At 55.4% G+C, this 23,255-nt stretch overlaps 1 protein-coding gene across 3 annotated transcripts in view; it reads left to right on the top strand.

Moving 5' to 3' along the window:
• Positions 1 to 1,051: 1,051 nt before the first annotated feature.
• NFIC (nuclear factor I C) overlaps positions 1,052 to 23,255 on the top strand; it is a 141,498-nt gene continuing 119,294 nt past the window's right edge. For all 3 annotated transcript variants that reach the window (XM_084614789.1, XM_084614787.1, XM_084614788.1), the window contains exon 1: positions 1,052 to 1,444. In XM_084614789.1, the coding sequence (XP_084470915.1) occupies positions 1,415 to 1,444 (30 nt within the window). In that variant the 5' untranslated portion in view covers positions 1,052 to 1,414. The remainder of the gene's footprint in view (positions 1,445 to 23,255) is intronic.

The following is a 23,255-nucleotide window of genomic DNA, read 5'->3' as shown; positions in this document are numbered from 1 at the left end:
GCAGAAAGTCGGGGTCCTGGGGGGGGGGGGGCTGGTAACAGCGCTAGTGAGAGTCACGGTTTGCTATTGATTTGTTAATAACGTTTCCACGGGCCGCTTCGGCCTGTTGCGCTGGGGACCGAGGCAAAAGATCCGGATTTTGCTCCCAGAGCAGCTTCTTTGCCAAGGGCGCCCGTGGTGGGCTCGGGCTGCCGCTTGCGTGGTCGGGGTCGCTTCTGGCCTTGTCGATTTCCCCCGGCAGCGGCTGCGGGCTGGGAAGAAGGCGAGTGAGGTGCAGGGGCTGGTAGTCGCTCCTGGGCGGTTGTTGTTGTTTTGTCTACATGCCCTGAGTCCAGATGTCAACAGAAGATTCCATCCGACATAATATCGGGGGAGGGGGGGGCACAAAAACTCGGACGATGCCCTTCCGCCAGCTCTTTTCCCAGGGGCACGAACCCCCCCCCCCCATCCGGAGCAGCAACCTCGGGGGGGGGGCTTCCTGTGTGTGTGTGTGTCGGCCTGGGGGCCGTTCACACGCGTGTAGGTCTCTATCTCCCCGCTGTAGCGCGGACAATGCGTTGGCCGCAAGGGGTGAAACTTGAGGGGACAGCGGGCGGTGTGTGTGTAACAGACCCAGGCCCCTGCCCCATGGCGCAGTGAGTTCCCCAGAGCCTCCCTCCTCTGGGCCTTGAATCCTCAGCGCCTCCTTTGGCGCTTGCCCAGCAGACGAATGTGAACCGGCAGCTTTGATCCTACCGGCTCCGTCCAAACGCTCCGCCAGCCCTGGCATCTCCCAGCCGCCGTGTGCCCCCCGCCCCCCGGAACCGAGGCGTCCCCCCCACATCTCGCTGCGCTGCCCCCCGCGCCCCCCAACTCCGTGCCCAACCAACCCCCAGGGCAGCCCTGCCCTGCAGCGGCGCAGCGAGCTCGGCCGAAAGGGGGATCCTGCATCTTTAAATGGGATGTAATATTTTGGGATGGGCTTTTTCATAACGTCACTTCATTCCTCGCTCCCTTTTTTTTTTTCATTTTCTCATTCTTTCTTTCCTCTCTCTTGTGCCCGTGTCTCAAATGGAGCGAATTTCTCTGTAACTTCCCCGACCGCTCCCGCTCCGTCCCCATCACTTTTGTTTGGGGGGGGGATCCTGTGGGGGGGGGCTGGAGATCTACCCCCCTCCCCCCCGTGAGGATGATTATTTTTTCTCTTAAATTTCGGGTTGATTTTTTTTCCGGTTAAAGTTGGATCTTTCGCGCTCTCTTTATTTTGGGTCCCCCCCCAACAGCCCCCCCCCCCGCCTGCGATCCGTCTCCAGAGAAGAGAGAGATTCCGGAGAAGGAGAGGGGGGGAACCTGCTTCAGCCTTCGAAATGACTCAGTAACTTTTGCGCCTTGGGTCTCTCTTCTGCAATTAGTCAGTTTCCCAGATCAGCTCGGGATGTATTCGTCTCCTCTGTGCTTAACTCAGGTAACAGCCCCCCCGTTCCCCCCCCGCCCCAAATCCCCTCTGGCTGCTGCCCTTCAAGCCCCCGCTCCCCTGCTGGCTGTCTTTTATTAGTAACTGGGATGCGGACGGAGGGAGATTTGCTTCCTCTGCTGAGATCAGGGGCTTTTCGGTGGAGTAATTTCTCTGCCACCATTAGTGCAAAATAGTTTTACAGTTAAAGAAAAAAGGGCGGGATTTCTGGCGTGTGTGTAAGGAGCTGGGCTCGTTGCAGAAGGGATGAAGCTCGGTTCTTGCCGGTTGTTTTCATTAGGGTGGTGGTTGTTTTTTCTGTCTAGTGATTCCCCCCCCGCCCCGCTTCACTTTCACTGGGGCTGTGTTGTTCGCAGGGTTGCGGGTGTGGGTTTTTTGTTTTTTGGTTTTTTTTGTAATGCGGAGGGAGGTGGATGGGTGCAGGGAGACTGCAAGGTTGGGGGGGCATTTAGGAAGAGAGGGGGAAATGGGGGGGGGCATTTCGTGTGTAATTAAAAAGAGCGACTGGCAGCTCGCAGCCGGCTCGCCTCGGGGCACTCCTGCCTTCCTGGGCATTTAGAGGGGAAATCATCGGTATAGAACTAATTGCTTTCAGCCCCCCCCGTCCCCCCCAGTAATACACGTGAAACTTTCCTCTGCACAGAACGGCACATGTCCCCAGGGCTGGGCTTGCGGGGAAGCGCCTTTCTGGCATGAGGGGGGCAGTTTTTCTTCGAAATGATCTAACTTTGTAAGAAGTTGGAATCACATGGGCTCTTTTTTCTCTGTGTGTGTGTGGACTCTCTAGGAGCAACTCTGTGTGTGTGTGTGTATTTTAGGGGATAATCTGTTGCACTGTGGCTAGTGTGTATCCTAGAGGTGGTCACAAATATTCACGGCCTGTGTTGTGTGTGATATTTTCTTACTGTATATTGTGTCTGTGTTATTAAAATATTGATTATGCATGTGTTGCTTTAGATGATAACCTATTCATTGTGGGTGGTTGTGTTACTTTAGGTGATAAAATAAATAGTCTCTGGGTGTTGTGTATTTTATGTGCCTGTTATTTTAAAGGGGGTGGCAAGGATCTCTACCTGTGTTGTGCGTTGTGTTACTCTGGTTCATAAAATATTCCCACTCTGTGTGCTGTTTTAGGGGATCCCTGGGACTATTGTGTGGGTTTGTATTACATTGGGTTATAACATATTGACCACGGGTGTCACTTTAGATCGCAGCACATTGGCCCTGTGTTGTGTGTATGCTAGTTTGTAAAACACAGGCTGCAAGATGGTATGTGGGTGTTCTTTTAGGTTCTGTTCGCAGTTGGTGTTGTGTGTGTTATTTGACAGGAGAGAATATTCCCTGGTTGTGTTGTGTGTTACTGTTGTGGGCTCTGTTTGCATAGTTTCTTTTTGTGGCTAAAATATTCACTTTCAAGTTTCTTTGCATATTCCACCAAAACTCGGCAGAGGCAGGGCCACGTTGGAGGGGGAGGCTGGATCGCTTGCTCTGTCCATATTGATTCTTGATATTTATTTAATTATTGAGCAGCCAGCCTTCCCTTTGCATCTGAGTAACCCTTTCCCTGCTCCAGCTAAATGAATCTCTCCTCCCTCTGCTCCTTAGTGACTGCGAGGGTCTATTCTAGGACTGGGGGTTACACTCAAAAGAGGGGAGGAGAAAGGGCAGGGACCAAAGGCTCGGTCTGCTCCGGGGTCCCAGCCCCTCAGCTCCCCAGCTGCCCCCCAGAAGGAGTGTGCTGTCAGTGGGGCAGGAGAATAGCAAGACTCCCCACTCGCCTCTCCTTCAGTCTGCCAGTCAGTCCCTCTGGGGCTGGACTTACCTATGGCTTTAACCTGATTCTTGCTTCCCCTTCCTGCAACCCCCACATCAGGGTCACATGCTGCCCCCTCCACTGGGTGTGGGTAGGGGCCCACAGATCTGCACCCAAGGGGAGATGGACAAGCAATGGGGACAGGAGGCTTCGCTGACCACCCAGGAGGCAGTGCCCAGGATCAGGCTAACCTCCCCTTACTTAGCCCCCTAGGCCAGACTTGCCAGGTGTCATGCATGTTGCGGCTGCCTGTGTCTCATGGAGAAAGGGGGAGAGACGCCCCTGGGTTTTGGTCTCACCTGTTTTACTGGTGTTAGTATTTCTGGGCAGTTCACAACCCGTGTGCCTGAGACAGGCCTCAGGTTCCTGCCCCAGGAGCCAGGCGACGGTCGTTCTCCCCACATTTTGCAAATAAGGTAACTGAGTTTGCACAAGGCCACGTCTGGAAATAGAACCCAAGGGTCTCAGATGCCAAACCTGCGTCTCAGCGACTCAGCCATGCTGTCTTTGGGAGGGAAGGTGCCAAATCTGTGTGCTTGACTTTGCTGGCTGCAATCATTGCTCTAACCACTAGCCCATGCTCTGCTCACCGCTCCAGGAAGGGAACCCAGGAAGCCTGATACCCCACCACAGCCACTAACTGTGTAGCCTGCTGGCAAAATGTGTGTCCTGTCCCCCGCTAGAGCTGCCGTGGGACAGGCCTGTGGCTGTAGACAGAAGGGCCTAGATTCAAAGATGGCTACAGAGCCAAGACCCTGTGTGATCATGTCGTTAAACACACATGCGAGAGGCTGAAGAATTAAGGCTGCATGAGTGACATTAACTGTGGTGTTTCCTCAGGTTCCTTTGTAACCTTAAAGATCTTTCCTTCTCTCCTTCCTTCCTATCCCCATGCACACGCCTCGCTCCCTATACAGCTCCTCCTAGGTTAGCACTTGCTGGGGACCAGATGTCTTTGGGGGGCTGGTAGTGGGCCTGCCGCCTGTCAGTCACCAATGTGAATCTAGCCCAGTGCACCAAGGATAACAATTGTGCCCATTGAGTGGGTCTCTCCTGCTTTGGCACCGGACTGAGACAAGCCAGGAGCAGAAGCTCCCACTCATGTCCAGCAGGGAGCCTTGTTTGGCTCGGGGAGCTGCCAGAATTAGCCAAACCCCCACGTGCCCCCTGCCCTCCCGGCATTGTGGACCCGCCCCAGGTTTGGCTTTGCAGGGCTCCCCGCAGACAGTGCCCTCTGCCCTTGCTCGTGGGCCAGCAGAGTCCGGGGGGGTGGGGGGGAGGGACGGACGAGCAACAGCTCTAGAATCATTCCTTCCCTGCCAGAGCTCGTCCCAGGCTGGTGTTGCTGTTTAAAGAGTCTCAGAGCCTCCGAGATCAACCCAGCAGCACTAAAATAGCCCTGGCAAGGCACCTCCGCCGAGCGCAGCGCTGGCCAGGGCTCTGCAATGCTGGGCTTGATTCCGATCCAGAAGCACGATGACGTGATTGCACACTGTCCAGCTGCCTCTCCCTGACTAGGGGCTTCCCTCCACCGAAACCCAGATTCACTGCTATCCCCTCGCAGGGAGGGAAGGGACAGCAGCATGAGCTAGCGGTTAGCGCACGGCGCTCTCGGCTCTGCCACTGGCTCCTGGGGTGTGACCTCGGGCAAAACACTTCTCCCCCCTCTGTGCCTTGGTTTATCCATCTGTAAAATGGGGACAGTGATAGTCATCTACCTCCACGGAGGGTTTGGGGGGGGAGCTCTGAGGCTAAATTCATAAATGCAAAGTGCTTTGAGATCCTCAGCTGGAAGGTGCTTTAGATGAGCAATTTATTATGAGTGCAATTAATTATTATTAATGCCAGGAGCCCCTAGTGTGTGCAATAAGCTCGGCCTACAGAAGCAAGAAAGCATGTGACCTGCCAATTAATTATTATTTCTTATTTCTGGTTGAGTCCATCCACTCCCTGGTTTGCAGACAAGGTAGGACTGCCCCAGCCAGGGGTAACTCTGGATAATACTTAGTCCTGCCATGAGTTCAGGGGACTGGATGACCTCTCGAGTTCCCTTCCAGTTCTATGATTCTATGAACTCTTATCTTGAGTTCCTAAAGCTACTTCTGAGGAGCAAATATTTCCCCTTTGAAATCCGTCAGAAGCACTAAATCATGGTTCCCCCCGCCCCCCCAAAAAGAAAAATGCTCCTGGGGAAGATTCCTATAGTTCAAGGCCAGAGGGGACCACTGTGATCATCTAGTTTGACTCCTTCACAGCACAGGCCAGAGAATCCACCAGGGGTTCCTGCATAGAGACCATAGCAGCTTCAGCTCCCACCTCTGGCCCTTGTGCAGTCAGCGACTAGTGCCTGGTGAGTGTGAAACACGTGCCACGCTGGAGTAAATGACCAGACACAGGGCAGGAGAATTGGGCCTCTGGCGTTCGCTCCCTTGTTGTTATTCCCAGTTCTTTGCCTGGGACAGGCTTTTTCTCTGGGCTTACCCCGGCATCAGGGAATCCCATACCAGCTGCGCTTTCCTCTTCTGCTGATGGGTTTGGTCACGTCTCCCGGATGCTCGTCTCAGGTCTTGGTCCGACGTTTGGTGCTGCAGAGCTGAGGAGGCGCTTGCAGGGTTTCAGAGACGAGCAGTGCAAACCGTGAAGGGTCCACAAGGGCTGAGTGAAGTTCAGGGCCAGAATCTGCATTCAGGTGTAAGTCTGGAGGTGCCTGGATCCCGGGCACCTACCTCTGCTTCTGGGGAAGATCCAGGGAACTAACTGTGTGCAAACGCTGACCAGGAGAGCCCTGTATGGGTATTTAAAACTCCCAAAGGAGAGGGGTGTTGCCCAGCGTCACCCAAGGGGTAGGAGCCGAGGGAGGAAGTAGATGGTCAAAAGGAAACGCAGCACCTGTGTGGGGGGCAGTGCGGCTTTGGACCAGGTGTGTGTGGACGTGTGGAAAGGTGATATCGGGCTTTCTACAGGTCTCTGATGCAGACCTTGGCCCTGGAACCACATGATCTTGTCGTCTCACCTGATAAGCCCCCACCTGCTGAGCCCCTGGCACTTGAAATTCCTCCCCCCTGGCTAGGTCTTTATCTGGGTGGGGGAGGGACGGGAGATGTGCTTGGCAGTTGTGCTATTTTGTCCTCATTCCACAGCCCGTGTGGGAGCCTCTGTGAAGGGGGTCGGATGCCCAGCTCCACTCCCACTGGGGCTCTGCCGGTTTACTCCCGCTGGGCCCATTCATACCTTCAGGCCAGTGACACCTGATTTACCCTGGCGTCAGGCGGAGGAGAACCAGGTCCCCCGGGTGTGGGTATCAGTGAAGAAAATAGTCCTTCCTAAGAGGGAGTGCCTTGAAAAACTCGCTTCAAATGAACCTCAGTTGAATTGTGCTGGAAAATGACTTGGCAGGGCTGGTGGCTCCGAGCCCAGGTCTGAGCCTGCTGGCTGGCTGGGCTCCAGGGCCCTGCGGGGCTGGGCCTCAGGTGCTCAAAAAGGGGAGCCCTGGTGCCTCTTTGCAAGGGGAGGTCAGAGGAGATGAGACAGCCGCTCGAGCAGTGAACTCCAGCAGTGATCTCAGATCATGTGCTGAAACATGAGGGGTAACTAGCTAGGAACTCGTGGGTTGTGGGGGGGGGTAGTTGCAACATACTTTCGATTCTCCCATTTGCTGCGCATTGTTTAGGAAAAACAATGGGCCCCTTCTTAAAATGTAACCTTCGTGATTCTCTCTCTCGCCCATGTCACATTCTCCCACTGTCTGTGCCCACCCTCCACCGCGCAGGACACAGCCGTCCGGGGGCTCGGCCATGTCTCTCAGCCATGCCCGTATGCTCTGCAGTGGCTTAGCAGAGGATTTGGCTCCTTCTGCCTGCTCTAATTTTAAAAGCTGGGTCAGTAAAAATAGATCCCCTTTTTAGTGCAATTTATGAACCCGGATATGAACCCACAGCCTGCAGGGAGCTCAGATCCGGAGCTGGGGAGACGTGGGGTGCAGGGATGGGTCGGATCAGTAACATGAAGCTGGCAGGGTCTTGCTTTGCGCGTGTCAGTGTATGGATGTATATGTGTGTGTCTGTGCATCTGAGCTAGCTTCCTCTCTCAGCTCCCCCAGGGAAATTCTATTGACTTCCGGGGAGTCGGGGCAGAACAGGGCCCTCTGGGATACATCGCAGGTTGTTTAGTTACCCCTTCTGGACACTGTTTGTTTAAAACCAATGGCCAGATGTGATTCTGATTTACAAACTGTGTCAGTTTTGATGGGCTCACACCGTGTAACGAAAAGCCAACCTGGGCTCAAAACATTAAATTATTAACCCTCATCTGGGTTACCAAAATACCCTTAAATAATTAATGTTAGGCATCTAATTTTCTTTTCTTCCTTTCTGCGGTTGGTTTATTTGCAGCATTTTGCTCAGCCTGGCAATGAAAACAGACTCCTTGCTAGTCAGTCTCGGATTCTCATGTGCTGGCACTGCAATGTTTGGGTTGCTAAGCTGCAAAAAGCGGGTGGGGAGATCACATTAAAATAAAAAAAAAACTGCTTCCAATGACATTTGGGGGGAAATCAAGAGAGAATTTCTGTTAATCGGAGATTTTAATAAACAAAATCTCAATGTTGGGCCTGAATTTCCTGACAGTGTCTCTTTAAGGGCGCGGGGACCTGATAAACATGGTCTGTGGCTTTATTTTAGGACATGTTGGTTACAGGAGCATTCTGGGAGCTGTAGTTCAAGTGGCCTCAGTGAAATCACTTCCTGGTGTTGATCACTTTTACTCTTCCCAGGGGCTCTGGCAGTTCGGTTAGTGTTGGTCCCAAGCAGTAGAAGCAGGATCTGGATTACGACTGTTGTGAGGTTATAGCTGGATTCTGGAGTCACCCTTATGCTGATTCAAAATGCTTGGAAATGTAGAGGTGAAAGAGAAACTGGCCATGTGCATCTGTTCTTTTGTGTCTTTGTGATGGCTAAAGAGGGCCTGAACGTTGTTTTATGTTCTCCTTGTTTCTTTTCCATGAGAAACTCAGGTCCCATCTATGTGGAATAGTCTGTGGTGCCTGGAGCATGAATGAAAGTCGGGTTGTTGAGAGAGGGAGAGATTTGTAGGTGCACCTCTGAACCTGGTGTTGCCCCTACCCCACTCCTGTCCGCAAACGAACCCTCTCACCCCATTGGAGGTGGGGGGGGGGGGGAGGGTTGGGCTGAGCCTCCCAGCTGGAGGGTGGGTCAGAGTTCAGGCCCTGTCCTGACTCAGGCTGGGAACCCGCTTTGCAACATGACTGTGGCCAAACCGCTCTGTGCTGCTAGTCCTCCAGCGCCTGCCCACAGTCCCCCGCGGTGCCCAGTAGGACAGACGGGTTCTCCCCCCATAGCTGGGAAGGAATCACCGAGCAGCTCCACTCACTGCAGCTGGGAGCCCCTGGGACGTGCTCGCAGGATACGTCCTAGCAACACGCGGGGGAAGCATGGTGCCAGTGAGAAGAACAGGAGGACTCGTGGCACCTTAGAGACTAACACATTTATTAGAGCATCAGCGTTCGTGGGCTGCAGCTCGCTTCATCGGACGTGCCTGGCTGTGCCAGTGAGGACGCAGCCGCTTGGGTAGGGCTTTCAGCAGGGCTGCTCACCCCCAGGCACGGCGAAGCCCAGGCTCGGACCCAGGCGCTGAGCCCTCCGGATGCTCTGCAGTGAGGTGGAGCCTTTGGCTTTGGTTTGGTTTGATCCACACCCAGTGAACTGCAGTGCTGGAGAGAGCCTTTGCTAAAGACTGAGCAGCCCGGGTGGAGAGGGTACAATACACATCCTCGGAGATCCCTAACAAGGCCTCCACGTTCCCGCGATACCGGACATTTCGGCACTTCCCACCCCTGCCTGCCTGACCCGCCCACAGCAGCATGCCCTGGTGTGCACGGTGCGTGTGAGGTCACGCTGGTGGAGCCGAGGCAGCGCCCTCTTCCAAAGGGCGTCCCCTGTCCAATACCGGCAGAACCACGTCTGGTTATGGCCCGGTACCAGAGAGGGGACAGCCCAAAAGAGAGACCGTCTGGTGTAAAACCGGACAAGTGGCCGTCCTACCTCCAGGGACAATCAGAGCTGACATGCCTGATACTTATCTAGTAAAAGCAAGCACAGTGTGTAGGGGGCCTGGCTAGGCTCTCTTAAGCGATCCCTTTACGAAAGGAGGTGGGTCCCTGTGTTATTTACAGACACCAGCCTAATTCTTCTCCAGTGAGAGAGTTCAAGTCCACCTCCTCTCCTGTTCCTGGTGCCTTGATCTCCGTTCTGATGGGCTGTGATGCCACTAGAACAGCCCAGTGGTTTTATTTCATTGCAAACCCTGGCAGTTGGGGATTAGTTTGTGCCCAATAAGTGACCCCCTGAACATTGCCAATCTGGTGCTGTAAAAGGGAATTGAAGATGGGTATGTTATTATTCATTGTATTCTAGCACTGCAGTGACCCCAAACACTATGCCCTTTACACACACGTAGTGAGAACGTCCCTACTCCTAAGCGCTCACAGTCTAAACAGACAAGGCCCACAAAGGGAAACTGAGGCATAGAAACTTACCTAAGTTCACAAAACAGGTCAGTGGCTGAACCCATCACAGCACCCCCTTCTCCTGGCTCCTCAGTCTAGTGCCCTAACCCTAAGACCACGATGACTTGAGCTAATGTGACTTTATTCAAACACACGAAAACTTGGGTGACTTTTGGCCCCAGTTCTGAATGTCGCGGCTGGCCCTGCCGATCACATCTAATTGGTGCATCTCATATGTTGGCGCGGTTTCTGTACAGACCATGGGAGTGAAAGGCAGCCAGGTGCAGAGTCCGTGCCAGGGCTATGCAGGGCTCAAGCCCCATTCTGAGGTCTCAGGTGGGACCTCAGCAGCTCACAGTCCTTACCCCGGAATGCTGCCTAGTGGGGACCTTCACCCAGTCAGAACAACAGGCCAAAACAAAACTCCCTCTCCAAACTGTGGGTGAATTTTGACCTGGGACTGAACTTTGTGGCTCAGGTTCTCTCTTTAATTATAAGGAGACCATCAGAGTCAGGCCCTCTATTTTTGACCCCAGCAGGTTTTGAAAGCACACGCCCACCCCATGCGTATTATAAGCCTGTAATTTTTCAGCTGGCAGATCTGGCCTGGCAAACAAACCACTGGGACTTTCCTTTCTGGGTTTGTGTTGTCACCAGGGATACAGCCGACTCCCTTGGAGTTGTGGGTAGCTTATTCTCTTTGTAGCGCCAGAGTAAATCACTTCAGTTTATTCTGGTGCTCTCAGCTCTCTCCTGCGTCACGTGGGCTGGGAATCTTTCCGTCTCACTCACGGCCAATGGATTAATTTGTCCCTGTTCATTTCCCTCCCCATTACCCAGAAGCGCCGTGATTCTGTCTGTGCGATAGGGTGTGGCCACCCCGCATGGCAGCCAGCCGTCCGGATGGCTGAGCCTGGCACTGGGTTCTCCCTCTTCCCACACCAAATCTGAGCGGCGGGAGGCTGCAGCAGCTCTGCCTTTCGCTGCATCATCCTTCCAGAGGGGCATGGGGGGGCAGCATTTCAACCATCCCTGACACGTCAGGAGCTGGGTTTTCCGGACCCTGCCCCCCCACCCCACCCCCCCTTCACTATCACCCAGCCTATCGGTTCTCCCTCCCCCCATACAACGCAAACAGTCCTTGTTTGGCCCAAATCTCTGAGGACACTCCATTTTCCTTCCTCTGGTTTGCAGCGTCTCCTCCTCTCCTCCAGTGCAACCCGGGCACCAGCGAGCGAGCCTCCAAACCCCCTGTGATGGTGGGTACACAGTCACACGGGGACAGGAGCCGAAAGCAGCAGGGGTCAGTTGGGGGCCGGGAAGGGCAAAGGAAATACTTCCAAGCCCAGCGAAATTCCCACCCCCCCACCCTCGCCGCTGCACCTCTTCCTGGGCGATGCTGGAGTTTAAGCCAAGCTGGAGTGTGGGTAATTACCCACGAGCATGGCTGTGTGGCCACGCGTGTTAGGGTGAGCAGCGAAACCCTTGTGGGGACAGTTCCCCTGCTGATCCTGCTCTCGTTTTATTCGCACACGGGCTGAGCCAGACTCTCGGGTCTCCTGCCGTCAGCCCGACTCCCGCAGCCAGGGCCACCAGCTCCCAGGCTACGAGCATGTGTCTGTCGGCAGATCCATCACTCGCCCCATCACCAGCCCTGACACTCCCGGCCTGGGTGCAAAAGGGGCCTGCAGCTTGTCTGGGTAGAATCGCCACCAGTAGGTGCTGGGCGTTAGTTACACCGGGGGAACTAATGCAGGAGCGGGGCTGGGGGGTTATTGTATGAGACTTTCTGAGCCCTCTCTGCTGCTCTGAATTCTCCACCTTTGCGCCTCTCTCTTGGCCTGAGATTTTCTCATGCTTGGGGGGGTTCCTAGGTTGGGGAATCCCAGTGTTTAAGGCCAGAAGGAACCACCAGATCAGATGCTCTCCTCTGTCTCAGCAGCCTGCTGGGATGCACTCAGAGACGCAGCCTCTAGCTTGTGGCTTGGATGGAGCCGGAGGTGCTCAGCGCCTCTCTGGACCAGGCTCTTGGTGGCACCCAAGCCTCCCAGCACCAGTGAAGGCTTTGATCTCTACAAGCCCTGTAAGGCTGGTTGGTGGGGCAGCAGGCTGCATCCAGGCACTAGCAGAAATCACCGCTGTAGAGAGACTCCGGATTTATACCAACGCAGCTGAGATCAGCGCCTGCCCCCTGCCGTGCCCTGATAACCCCGTCGCCCGGGATGCTCCCTAGAGCTGCGTGTTTGCGGGTGGAGGGCAGGAAGCCACCCTCAACTCTGGAGTTCCCTTCCCTTGTTGTGCTGACCTCCAGTCTCCCTGCCTGGCTGATCATTGTCCCCAGGTCTCTGCCAGGAGGGGTCGTGCAGGGAAGGTCCCGTTGGCTTTGTTTTCTTTTCTGGGCCCCAGGGCGGGGAGCTTGGGGTGGGGGGACTCTGTGCAGCTGTTTGGTTTGATGGCTTTGGACACCCTGAAACACGGAGAGAGGGACTGGGATTCTGGCAGCTGCCAACCCGGGAGCCGGGCCATGCTCATGTCTGCGTGCACCCCTCATGCTGAGATGGGCCAGTGCATGTTACACCGGGGAGCAGGGGTCACCTCGAAATTCCTTCGTAGGACTTTGGAACACCTAAGGAAGACCCTGGTTTCCTGACGGGCCACCCCGTCCTTTGTGCTGAGCCCGGTTCCGGCTGGCCCAGGATGCGGGCCAGGAGGGTGTCAGTGTGAGGATGAGTGAGAGCCATGCAGCCCCCTTCCTCCATCCTCGCACTGCACCCTCCTCGCACCAGATCAACTCCCTGCATCCTGGGCAAGCCGGAACCAGCTCAAAGGACGGGGTGGCCTGTCCGGAAACCAGAGTCTTCCTTAGTTGTTCCAAAGTCCTACGAAGGAATTTCAAGGCGATCCCTGCTCCCCCCGTGTGACACAGATTGGGCCCATATTTGTGGCATGGAAAATACTGCACCAAGGATTGATTTATTGATCAGCTATTGCTCTAAAAGTGCATTAACCCATGGCTTCCCCGTCTCCTGCCAGTGCCCATCTGCAATTAGCACGAAGGCCAAAATATCCGCTCTATGCTCGGAGGGGGGGTCAGCAGCCCCTTCCATCACTTCTTGAGACCCCACGCAGTGAGGCCAGGCATAGGTAGCATTGTCTGGAGCCCAGAGGGAAACACTGGCTCAGCCTGCGTCCACCAGGGCCACTTACAAAGCTTTTTAAACCTCAGGAAGCTGCTGAAATTTGGGGGATTTGGGACCAGATGTTAAGTGCCTGGCTTGGGGCTAGTCGGTCCAAAGGTTTCATTCAAAAAGGGGCTTGGGGGCAAAAAGTGGCTTTTTTGTCCAAGTGCAAATGCGAGGTGTCTGAACTTGATCGTATTGGGGGGGGGGGGGGAGTTAAAAGAAAGTCAAACAAGCAAAACATTTTTTTATTCCACGACTGAAACCCAAAAATACTGACAGGTTTCAGAGTAGCAGCCGTGTTAGTCTTAAATACTGGGCACCCAAAAATGGTTTGGAGGCAATTCCCCCCTTTAGTGACTGAAAAGGGGGGAAGGAGAATGCATTTTTGACAGACGCCCGAAAACCATTTCCTGGCCAGCTCAGCCGGGGACCCTGCCCGCTTCCATCCTGTTCTCTTAAACGGTGCAAACCAGGCACGCCTGGCCACTGAGAGGCTGCTGATATTGTGGTACAGAGTCTGTGGCTAATTTTGGAGGGGGGGCCCCTCCTAGGGTGACCAGATGTCCCGATTCAATAGGGACAGTCCCGATTTTTGGGTCTTTTTCTTATATAGGCTCCTATTCCCCCCCGCCCCCCCCGTCCTGATTTTTCACACTTGCTGTCTGGTCACCCTACCCCTCCCTGCTGACCCACACCTCTTCCGTCTTTGCAGCAGCCGTGCCCCTGCGGCCTGGGAGGGCGACTTTGGTGGCTTGCCAGCTTTTCCTCTGTAGCCTCCAATCATGGCGTTTGCTGCAAAGCACTGGGCTGAAACTCCAGATAAATCAGGGGACGGATGAGGTTTATCACCAGCATTGCTTGGCCGGAGTTGGGACTTTCATGCCATTCTCCGCCCCCCGCACAAATCCCCCCCCCTCCCCCCTGGGATTAAGGAAAGTGAGACTGTGGAGAGAACTGTAACGTGAACCTCTCTGAGCAGGGCTGTAAAATCTCCTTTAGGAACCTGTCCGCCTCGGCTCGAGCGCGCCACGGGGTGCATACAAATGAAGCAGCGCTGCTGAAAAGTGCAGAGTAAAGGGTTTTTTGATGGAAGTGGCCGTGCATGCGAGATGGGTGTTGGAGAAAGTGTATGTGTTGGTGTGCCGGGGGGGCTGCACGAGCATGTACATGTGTGCAAGACGGCATGCTGGGGTGTGCGAGACTGGGTGCGTGTGCACACGAGGAGCTGTGTGTGTTTGTCCAAGCGGGGGAGGCAGAGGAGCGTGGGAATATGCTGGTAGCAATGAGTGTGCATGCAAGTTAGTGCAAGGGAGGGGACGAGCCAACCGGCCGTGCACAGGAAGGGCCATGTGAGTGTGCGAGATGGCTTGGTGATGAATGGAGGGGGTTGGCTGTAGGCCGCCTGCCCCAAATTCTCATAGCCGCCAGCCTTTGGGGGTCTCTGCTGCTGCCCAGGTGTGGCTTGGTCTAGACCCAAGGGGTTCTCAGGCCAGAATTGCTTTGATTGGCCCCTGCCTGCGAGGAGTAGTGAGGCTCAGTCCTGGCTGGTGGGCCAGAGGTTGGTTTGTTCTTCCCAGGGCCGGAATAGAGCCCCGGGGCAGCCCAGGAGAGGGAGCTGCGCACCACAGGCTGGGGTGTTCTGACAATCCCAGGGATGCGAGTCTTTGCTGATATCATTGCCCCAGACAGATGGCAAATCCCCACCCTCCAGTCGCATCCGGGAAGCTAGAGAGAGCTGTGCCTTGCCCTGTGTGATGATCAAAGGGGCCGGGAGTCACTGAACCAAGCATGTCTGAGCACAGCCGCTGGCTCCAGGCCCACCCCACCTTCCTGCTCCTCTCTCCAGAGAGTTTATTAAACAAATCTCTTTAATTGCACCCGGAGAAGAGATTGTAGGGAAAGCAAGGGAAATTCCCCTGCTCTCCACTCTGCCTTTCCTAGCTCTCAGGGATCAGCCACTTCCCAGACTGGGTGTGCATTTTCTCCTCCTTGCCATCTCTTTTTCCTCTGGCTTCTTACTGCAGCAGCCCTGAGTGCAGACCCTGTTGTGCTCTGAGCTGGACGTGCAAACAGCGAGAGACAGTCCCTGCCCCAAAGAGCTTCCCCTCTGCCCAGAAAAGGCGAAGGATGCGAGGGGACATGACTTGCAGAGCATTGCACGGCAGGACAGTGGCAGAGCCGGGATTAACATCCAGGACTCCTGAGTCCCCGCTGGGTACCCTACCCAGTACACCACTCTGCCTCACCGCTGGCCAGTTGTGGGACGATGAGGTCTGTACCTTGGGCCTCAGTGCTGAGGCCTTTCTGTTGCTTTGCACTTAGATAAATGACTGGGCTTAGCCAATGGGGCCCCTCCCAACCCCAGCGTCCATCTTCGCGCAGGCTTTCCCGCAGCACTTTGGCAAGGAGGGCGGTTTCACCCCTCCGGTTCACTCCTGAATGCCGCACGAGGAACTGGCTGGTGCAGGGTGTTCAGTTCTGCTCCCTACTGCAGAGAATCAGCACTGCTTAGCTCTGGGGCATAGTCCCTGGGTGCCTAACACCTCGTGGAGAATCTTCTTTAGCTGTGGGGGTCGGGAGCGGATCACGCATTTTGGAGCAGGAGCTCTGGGACTGCGGCCACCGCAGTATAAAGCACAGGGTGACAAGCATGCAGCCGTTGATTGCTTACAGTGTCCTGTCCCGCAGCCTGCTGCCCTGCCTGGCTGCTTTTCATCCACAGTGTGTCCGTCTGTCCTCATCGAGTGCTGGTGCTCTTCTTGCCAGGTCCCCTTTGACTGGCCTTTCAAAGGTGCCGCTGGAAACCCTTTGAAATAGAAGCCAGTTTGTGGAGCACGCTGGTAAAGGGAATACAAGCCCGGGTGCGAGGCGGTTTAATCCGTTTGCCTGGCCTGGCCTCTAACGACTGCCGCGCCTAGTCAAGGAAGCTGATCGCCGGCTTAGGCTCTGGTGCGGGTCATTGGTAGCGACAGCTGCCCGCACTGGAAATGCGCCGTGGCTAAGACGACATTCGAGCTGTCTGCAGAACAGGCCCAATGAGGCTCACACAGGTTGCATCTGGAGATGGATGTAGAGGGGGAAGGCCTAGTTCTGACCCCACCATCTTGGAACCAGTCCTTCTGGGACAGATCCTGAGCCCTGCTCCAGCCGACCAGCACTGGACCAGTTGGTTCCTGTGGGCCTGGCCCCGCACATGGTACTAGCCAGTGCTAATGGCCTGTGTGTGTTTACGGTGGAGGGGAGGGTGCCCCGTTACAAATAGCTGTGTGGACATTGCAGCTTGGGCCTGAAGCCTGGGGAGGGGGCATCTGTCGGCCTGAGCTCTGAGACTCCATGCTCGCTGTGCAGATCATAGAATCATAGAATCTCAGGGTTGGAAGGGACCCCAGAAGGTCATCTAGTCCAACCCCCTGCTCAAAGCAGGACCAATTCCCAGTTAAATCATCCCAGCCAGGGCTTTGTCAAGCCTGACCTTAAAAACCTCTAAGGAAGGAGATTCTACCACCTCCCTAGGTAACGCATTCCAGTGTTTCACCACCCTCTTAGTGAAAAAGTTTTTCCTAATATCCAATCTAAACCTCCCCCACTGCAACTTGAGACCATTACTCCTCGTTCTGTCATCTGCTACCATTGAGAACAGTCTAGAGCCATCCTCTCTGGAACCCCCTTTCAGGTAGTTGAAAGCAGCTATCAAATCCCCCCTCATTCTTCTCTTCTGCAGGCTAAACAATCCCAGCTCCCTCAGCCTCTCCTCATAACTCATGTGTTCCAGTCCCCTAATCATTTTTGTTGCCCTTCGCTGGACTCTCTCCAATTTATCCACATCCTTCTTGAAGTGTGGGGCCCAAAACTGGACACAGTACTCCAGATGAGGCCTCACCAATGTCGAATAGAGGGGAACGATCACGTCCCTCGATCTGCTCGCTATGCCCCTACTTATACATCCCAAAATGCCATTGGCCTTCTTGGCAACAAGGGCACACTGCTGACTCATATCCAGCTTCTCGTCCACTGTCACCCCTAGGTCCTTTTCCGCAGAACTGCTGCCTAGCCATTCGGTCCCTAGTCTGTAGCTGTGCAGTGGGTTCTTCCGTCCTAAGTGCAGGACCCTGCACTTATCCTTATTGAACCTCATCAGATTCCTTTTGGCCCAATCTTCCAATTGGTCTAGGTCCTTCTGTATCCTATCCCTACCCTCCAGCGTATCTACCACTCCTCCCAGTTTAGTATCATCCGCAAATTTGCTGAGAGTGCAATCCACACCATCCTCCAGATCATTTATGAAGATATTGAATAAAAGATGCCCCCTTGTTAGCCCCCAGCTATTGAGCCTGGCTCTCTAGCTTATGCTGCCCTTAGCTCGGGAGCCCCCCAGTTCTGGCCCAACACGGTGGTCATCTCACGCAGCGCTCCAAATCTGGCCCCGATTTAAGTCAGAGGAGACTTAGCCAGGCCCCACTGGGTGCCTTCTAAGACGTGCATTATGCCAGCCTGTAAGGAGGGGCACTCACTGTGCCATTGCCCTGGGGAGAGTTGCTGGTGCCAGCTGGTTGTGAGGCTGGCAAGGGAGTTGGGGCGGAGGTGCTCGGGAATCGCCCGTTTGACATACATATCTGCCTACGGGTGACTGCAGCGAAGGGCTATCATTGCTCAGGGCAGGCCGCTCTGGTTCAGTTCCATCCCGCCCCAGCCGGGTGCCGCGCCAGCTGAAGATGGTGTCAGTTTCACTTTTGTTTCTAGCTAGTTGCGAGTCAGTTTCTCTTCTTCTTGGCTGCAGTGTTCCCCCGGAAAACCTTGGCTGTGGAGCTGTTGCTTGTCAGAAGGATCTGTGGTGGTCCAAATTCTGGAGGACCCAGTGCATAGGACTCGCAGGGCTTAAGCAGGACCTAGGCCTTGTGGAATTTAAAGGGTATATAAACCCCACACTGGGCCCTTTGCCCACAGTTGAATTCCACATTTAGTTTCTGGGAGGCAATCCGGCAAACCCTGCCTGGCAGATGTTGGGCTTGCTCCCTCTGGAGTGACCAGCTCTGCGCCTGGCTCCATGTACTGTATCCGGCTCTTCATGCTTAGCCGAGTCAACGGCCCAGGAAAATATGAATGCATGGGAGTCCTGCCTGGGTGAAGAGTCTAGTGACCTGCTTCTCCCTAGGCTCTGGGAGTCACTTCGGGTCAAATTTCCAAAAGCTCCCATGTGACTTCGGAGCTAAACTACCATTTTCAAAAGTGATTTAGGCACATAAAGGCCAGATTGCCAAAGGGGTTTAGGTGCCCAAAGACGCTGATCATGCCTAGTTGGATTCATAAAACCCCCTAAGCAGGTTAGGCCCCTAACCTTGATTTTCAATGGCAATTAGGCGCCTAACTCACTTAACAACTTTTATAAACTCACCTGGTGCATGAACCCCTTGGAAAATCTGGCCCCGAGTCTCACAGAAAGTCAGTGGCTCCTAAGTCCTTTTAGCACTTTTGAAAATGTTGCTTAAGTGGCAGCGGGCCCTTTAAGGACTTTCTGGAACAGAATGCCGCTGTGTTTTTTAAGAGGCCTTGTTGATGAGGGTTCTAAAATGGGATCTTAATGGGACTGTGTGGGAAACCTGGAAACATTTTCTCCTCCCTGTAAATGAGTCCAGATGCATTAGCAGAGACTGCAGCGCATCCTGCGGTAACGCCAGAGGAAGCAGGGATGTGTTTGAATTTCTCCTCTGATTGTAGCAGTAAAGCCGTACAGAGCTGGGCCACGTCCTCCAGCCCCCCGCCCGCCCCGCACCTCCATTCTCCCCTGAGCCAGGCTCTGCCCAGTGCCAGGGCTGGTGAGGACACCGGGGCTTTAAGCCTCTCCCCCTTTATTCTGGCTCCAGCTGGAAGTTAGAGCAGCCTTGGAGCTAATTCACGCTCAACCCTAGCTGCCTCTGTGTGCCAGTTTCGAAGATGAGAAGAGCAGGAGCTCTGCAGAGCTTTGCCGGGCCTTGGGCAGGCTGCTCTCTGCGCTGGCGGGGGGTGGCCTGGGGTCACTGTTCCTTGTGCTGAGGGAATTCCTCCCCAGAGCAGAGCGGGTCCCTTTCCTTCGCCCCAGGTCAGTGTGGAAGGTGGGACCTGGCCCTGGAACGCTTTTTAGGTTTGTAGGGTTTTCAAAACATAGCAAACCCTTTGGGCAGTGCTGGGGAAAGGTGCCGACCCCTGAGGCCTGGGGATGGAAATGGGGCCCATTCAGAGCAGAATGCCCCCTGCTCTGCCCCGGACGGGCCCCCCAGCGCGAGCATATCTTGCTCAGGTCTCTGCACCGAGCCCGCTGGATGCGATGGCTGGGCTCGAAGTGGAAGCCAGACTGTGGTCACCAACGCGGCTGGTGGAGGTCAGCACGCAGCATGTCCTGTCGCTGCTGACCAGTGACCTAGCGGCGAGAGGCTCTGTAGCCCATTCCCCACCTGCCGAGCCAGCCGCTCCCTGCCCATGGACACATCAGCCGTTGCGGCACTGCCCACTCCACCCCCAAATCCTCCTGTTTGCACCAAAGCAGGGACCTTCCCCAGAGAGCTAGCATTCGGCACGCACAGGCAGGGAGGAGGTGGGAGAGGAAAGGACTTGCCCATTGTCACCCCAGCAGAGCGGGGAACAGAGCCCCCCTCGGGGCCCCACTCACTAGATCGTGCTGGCTGCCCAGCCAAAAGCCATTCAGTTTGGGGAAAGGGGGTTCCCCCACCTCTCCCATCCCCCATATTCAACCAAGAACATACCATTTTCTAACCCCCTGCCCCGCCCCCCCACTCACTTACACTCCCTCACTTACTCGCTAACACACAGACACACAGACTTGCTTACTCTCACTCATTAACGCATACACACTCACTCATTCACACTCGCTCAGTCTTGCTCACTCACACATTCTCACTTGCTCGCTCACTCGCTCGATCTCACACACACACTCATTTGCTCACTCTCTCACTCCCACACACTCGCTCACACGCACTCACATTCACTCGCACACTCTCAGCTGATGGCTAGGGCTGTCTCAGGCCTGCCATCCTCCCACCTCCCTGCCTTGTGCCAGGCTGGGCTGACGTTGCAGGGGGTGTGCGCCGGTAGGTACAAGTCCCTATCTTATCAGTGACCTAGAGAGAGTTTTGATAAGGGCCATGCAGCATGGGACCTGCTGATAACACCCCAGTGCGACACTTCCCATGTCACAGACCTGTTATCTCCAGGCTTTCTACAGTCGCCCTTCTGTCCTGGGCTGAGCTCTTCTGCAGCCACCAGATTCCCCCTTCCTGCCAGAGGGGCCTGGTGCAGCCGGGACAGGTGCATAAACAGCCCAAAGAGCAGCTAGCGGCCTGGGGATTTCAGGTTTATTGGCTGGACCAAAGCATCCCTCGATGCTGGTGCTATCACTGGGGCTGGTTCCAGCATAGCTCCGAGTAGTGTAGATGGGACCCATCCACCAGCTGATCCCCTGGACGGGGCAAGGCACCTTTTGAAAAGTGGCCTCTAGCGATGAATGCCTGAGCTGCCAGCGGCCTGTCCACTCCCCTACCTGGTGACCACTTCTGACCATTCTGACTCACAGCTTTCGCCATGGCCCTTGGGCAGGTCACGCGCCCCCCCCCCCCCCCCCCGGGCCTGTCTTTCCCCTCCCACCCTGTGTCTGCCTTGTCTGAAAGCTCTTTGGGGCAGCCCGCTCAGGACGTGTCTGTCCAGCAGCAGGCACACCCGATCCGTTTGCATCTCCAGACTTTGCTAGCGCACAAGCGAAGGAGAGTGGCTTCGTCCCGACTGCACGGCTTCCCTTCCCAACGCTCGCCCCAGGAGTCCTGACCTGAGTACGGTCCTGGGCCAAGGGCTCATGGCTCCAGCACTCCGGATAAATATCCAGAGCCGTGGTTGCTGCGAGTGCCCCTTGTGCTGGGCTACTGCAGTGCACACGAGGGCCTTGCTGTAGAATGCTACGCTCCGGTTCATCCGGGAGCCCTGGGGCTGAGCTTGACCCAGGGGCTGCGTCCTCTTTGGATGGCTTATAGCAATAGCTCCTGTAGCATCTAGGAATAGGGGGAGTCTCCCAAGAGGGCAGGGGCTAATTATCCCCTATCTGCTTACTGGGGAGCTCTTTCCACTCCCTCTGAAGCTTCTGGTTGCGATCACTATCAGAGCCAGGGTTCTGGGTTAGCTGCGCCGGGTCTGATCTGCACTGGCATCGCCTGGGGCCCTGGGCTCCTACACATCCTGCCCCAGGCTGTGGGGATAAACCCAGAGACTCCCCGGGGAAATGTCGAGACGTTGAGTTTCACTTTGTTTGGATGCAGACCTGTGACCACCCTGACACTGGGCCTGTGTTGGCCCGAAGGGGTCCCTGAAGTTAACCTTGATGGATCTTTGGACCATCTGTGTCCCTGTAAAAGGCGAGTTCTGCCTGGTGCTGCTCTGGTATCCCCCGGGGTCGCAGCCCCCAGTGTTTCTCTCCATTTGTGCCTCGTCCATTTGGTCCGGTCCCTTCGGTGCCTGGTGTCCCTTAGCTTGGTAGCTTCCCTCCCCTTAAAGAGAAGGGTGCTGGGAGGCTGCTTTTGCGGTAGTTTGTCTTGTTCAGTAGTGAAATGTGGGCTGCATATAAACGAGTGCATCCGTCTGGCTGCATGTCTGAGACCAGGCTCTAATCCTGCAGCCCTCGCTTGCAGGATCAGGCCCCTTGCGTACCCTCTGTGCCTTTCACGCTCTTCCACCCTCTCCTCGTCCTCCTCCGCTTTCCCTGCCAGCCAGGCCGCGGCCGCCGGCAGCACTGCGGGGTTGGATGGACTGCACCTTTCAAGGGAGTCCCACGTCAACTCTCTCTTTGCAGCGCCACGGAATTTTCCACCCTAATGGACGTCCCGGCTCATAACCCTGGGAAAGTGTTCCCGCTGACTGTGCGCAAACCCTCAGCCGTGCAGGATTCAACTGCTTTGCCCATCCCCCCGCTCTCCCAGGCCAGCCAGTGATCACAGGCAGGGTGAGGTGGAATGGGGGGGCCTGGGATGTTTCAGCACGGCCCTGAGTTTTTCCCATGTTGCTGTAATGTTAATTTCCCCGCAATCTCACACCCTGCCTCCAGCGCCCTGGGAAATCCGGGCAGCTGATCCAATCAAATGGACCTTGGTAGAAATCCCAGTGGGGTCCATTAGAATCCCCTAGTTGCCTGTGGCCTCTACTGGTGCTACTGGCCTTTGCGGGCCTCGGCTAGAGAAAGGGGGATGGACCAAGAGATCCCTGGTTCTCTGCGAAAGTCCAGCTGCCAGTAGGAAGCTGCTGAGTATTTTCAGAGGGTTGCTCTTTCTAATGAGGCAGTGGCTCAGTGGCTAGCGTGCTGACCTGAGACTCCGGAGACCTGAGCTCTGTCCCTGACTCTGCCACCGACGTGTTGTGTGACCATAGGCAGGTCACTTCCCCTCTCTCACTATGGCTGTCTGCCTGGTGAGGCCGTAAGTTGTTCAGAGCAGGGCCTGCCCCTCACTGTGGGTCTGTGCAGTGCCCGGTGATCTAACACCCATTTCAGTGACAGCAGGTTGGCGAGAGGTTAAAGTAGGGCGTTGAGAGCAGGAACAGATTTACTGTGTGAGTTGCTGCTCTGTGCCTCAGTTTCCCCACCAGGCATAGTAGCGCTGGCTGAGGGAAGTGTTTGTGAAGTGCTGCCTGCCCTTGCTGAGCTGAGATTGGTGGGGCTGTGAGGGTGGCTAGTGCTGCCCCATGCCCTGGATGGCTCAGGGATGGAGCCTGCCCCCACTCAGCACACACTGGAGTGAATTGGTGGCTCCTCCTGGTCAGTTTCCTCTGGTCCCCAAGGGCTCCACCGGTTTGTTAGAGGGCAGCTGGAGCGATGGGCTGCCCGAGGGTGCTGTCACATCTGCTGGGGGAACCTAGCTTTGATACCTGCTGGTAGGGATCTTCGGGCTCCCGAAGCTCTGATGATGGATCTGGGTTACTGGGCCTTCGGGAGCAGAGCCGGGGAGCTGGGCTCTGAATCTAATCTTCCTTCATCATTCAGGTCCAGGGGTTTGGTTTGGCCTGGTGCCCAGCATGGCTCCAGACCCAAACTCATCCAAGATTGAGATGGCTTGCTCCAGGGTTCCGATCTGGCCCCGTTTGTAGTTCAGGTCTCTGCCTCTGAGCCGTTTATAGCCAATGCGTAATTCTATTGCTTCGGTAGCCCCCGGCGGGGGTACTGCACTGTGTCCCTGCAGTCCGGCCTGGGGGAAGACAGAGCAGTCCAGCCTAGTGGAGACGCGATTGCATGAAAACTTATTTGATCCTTGCAGGGTT

The sequence above is a fragment of the Lepidochelys olivacea genome, assembly GCF_965140295.1.
Source record: "Lepidochelys olivacea isolate rLepOli2 genome assembly, chromosome: 25".
Taxonomy (NCBI): domain Eukaryota; kingdom Metazoa; phylum Chordata; order Testudines; family Cheloniidae; genus Lepidochelys; species Lepidochelys olivacea.
Note: the sequence above shows the minus strand (reverse complement) of the source record. Positions and strands in the feature narration are given on the sequence as shown.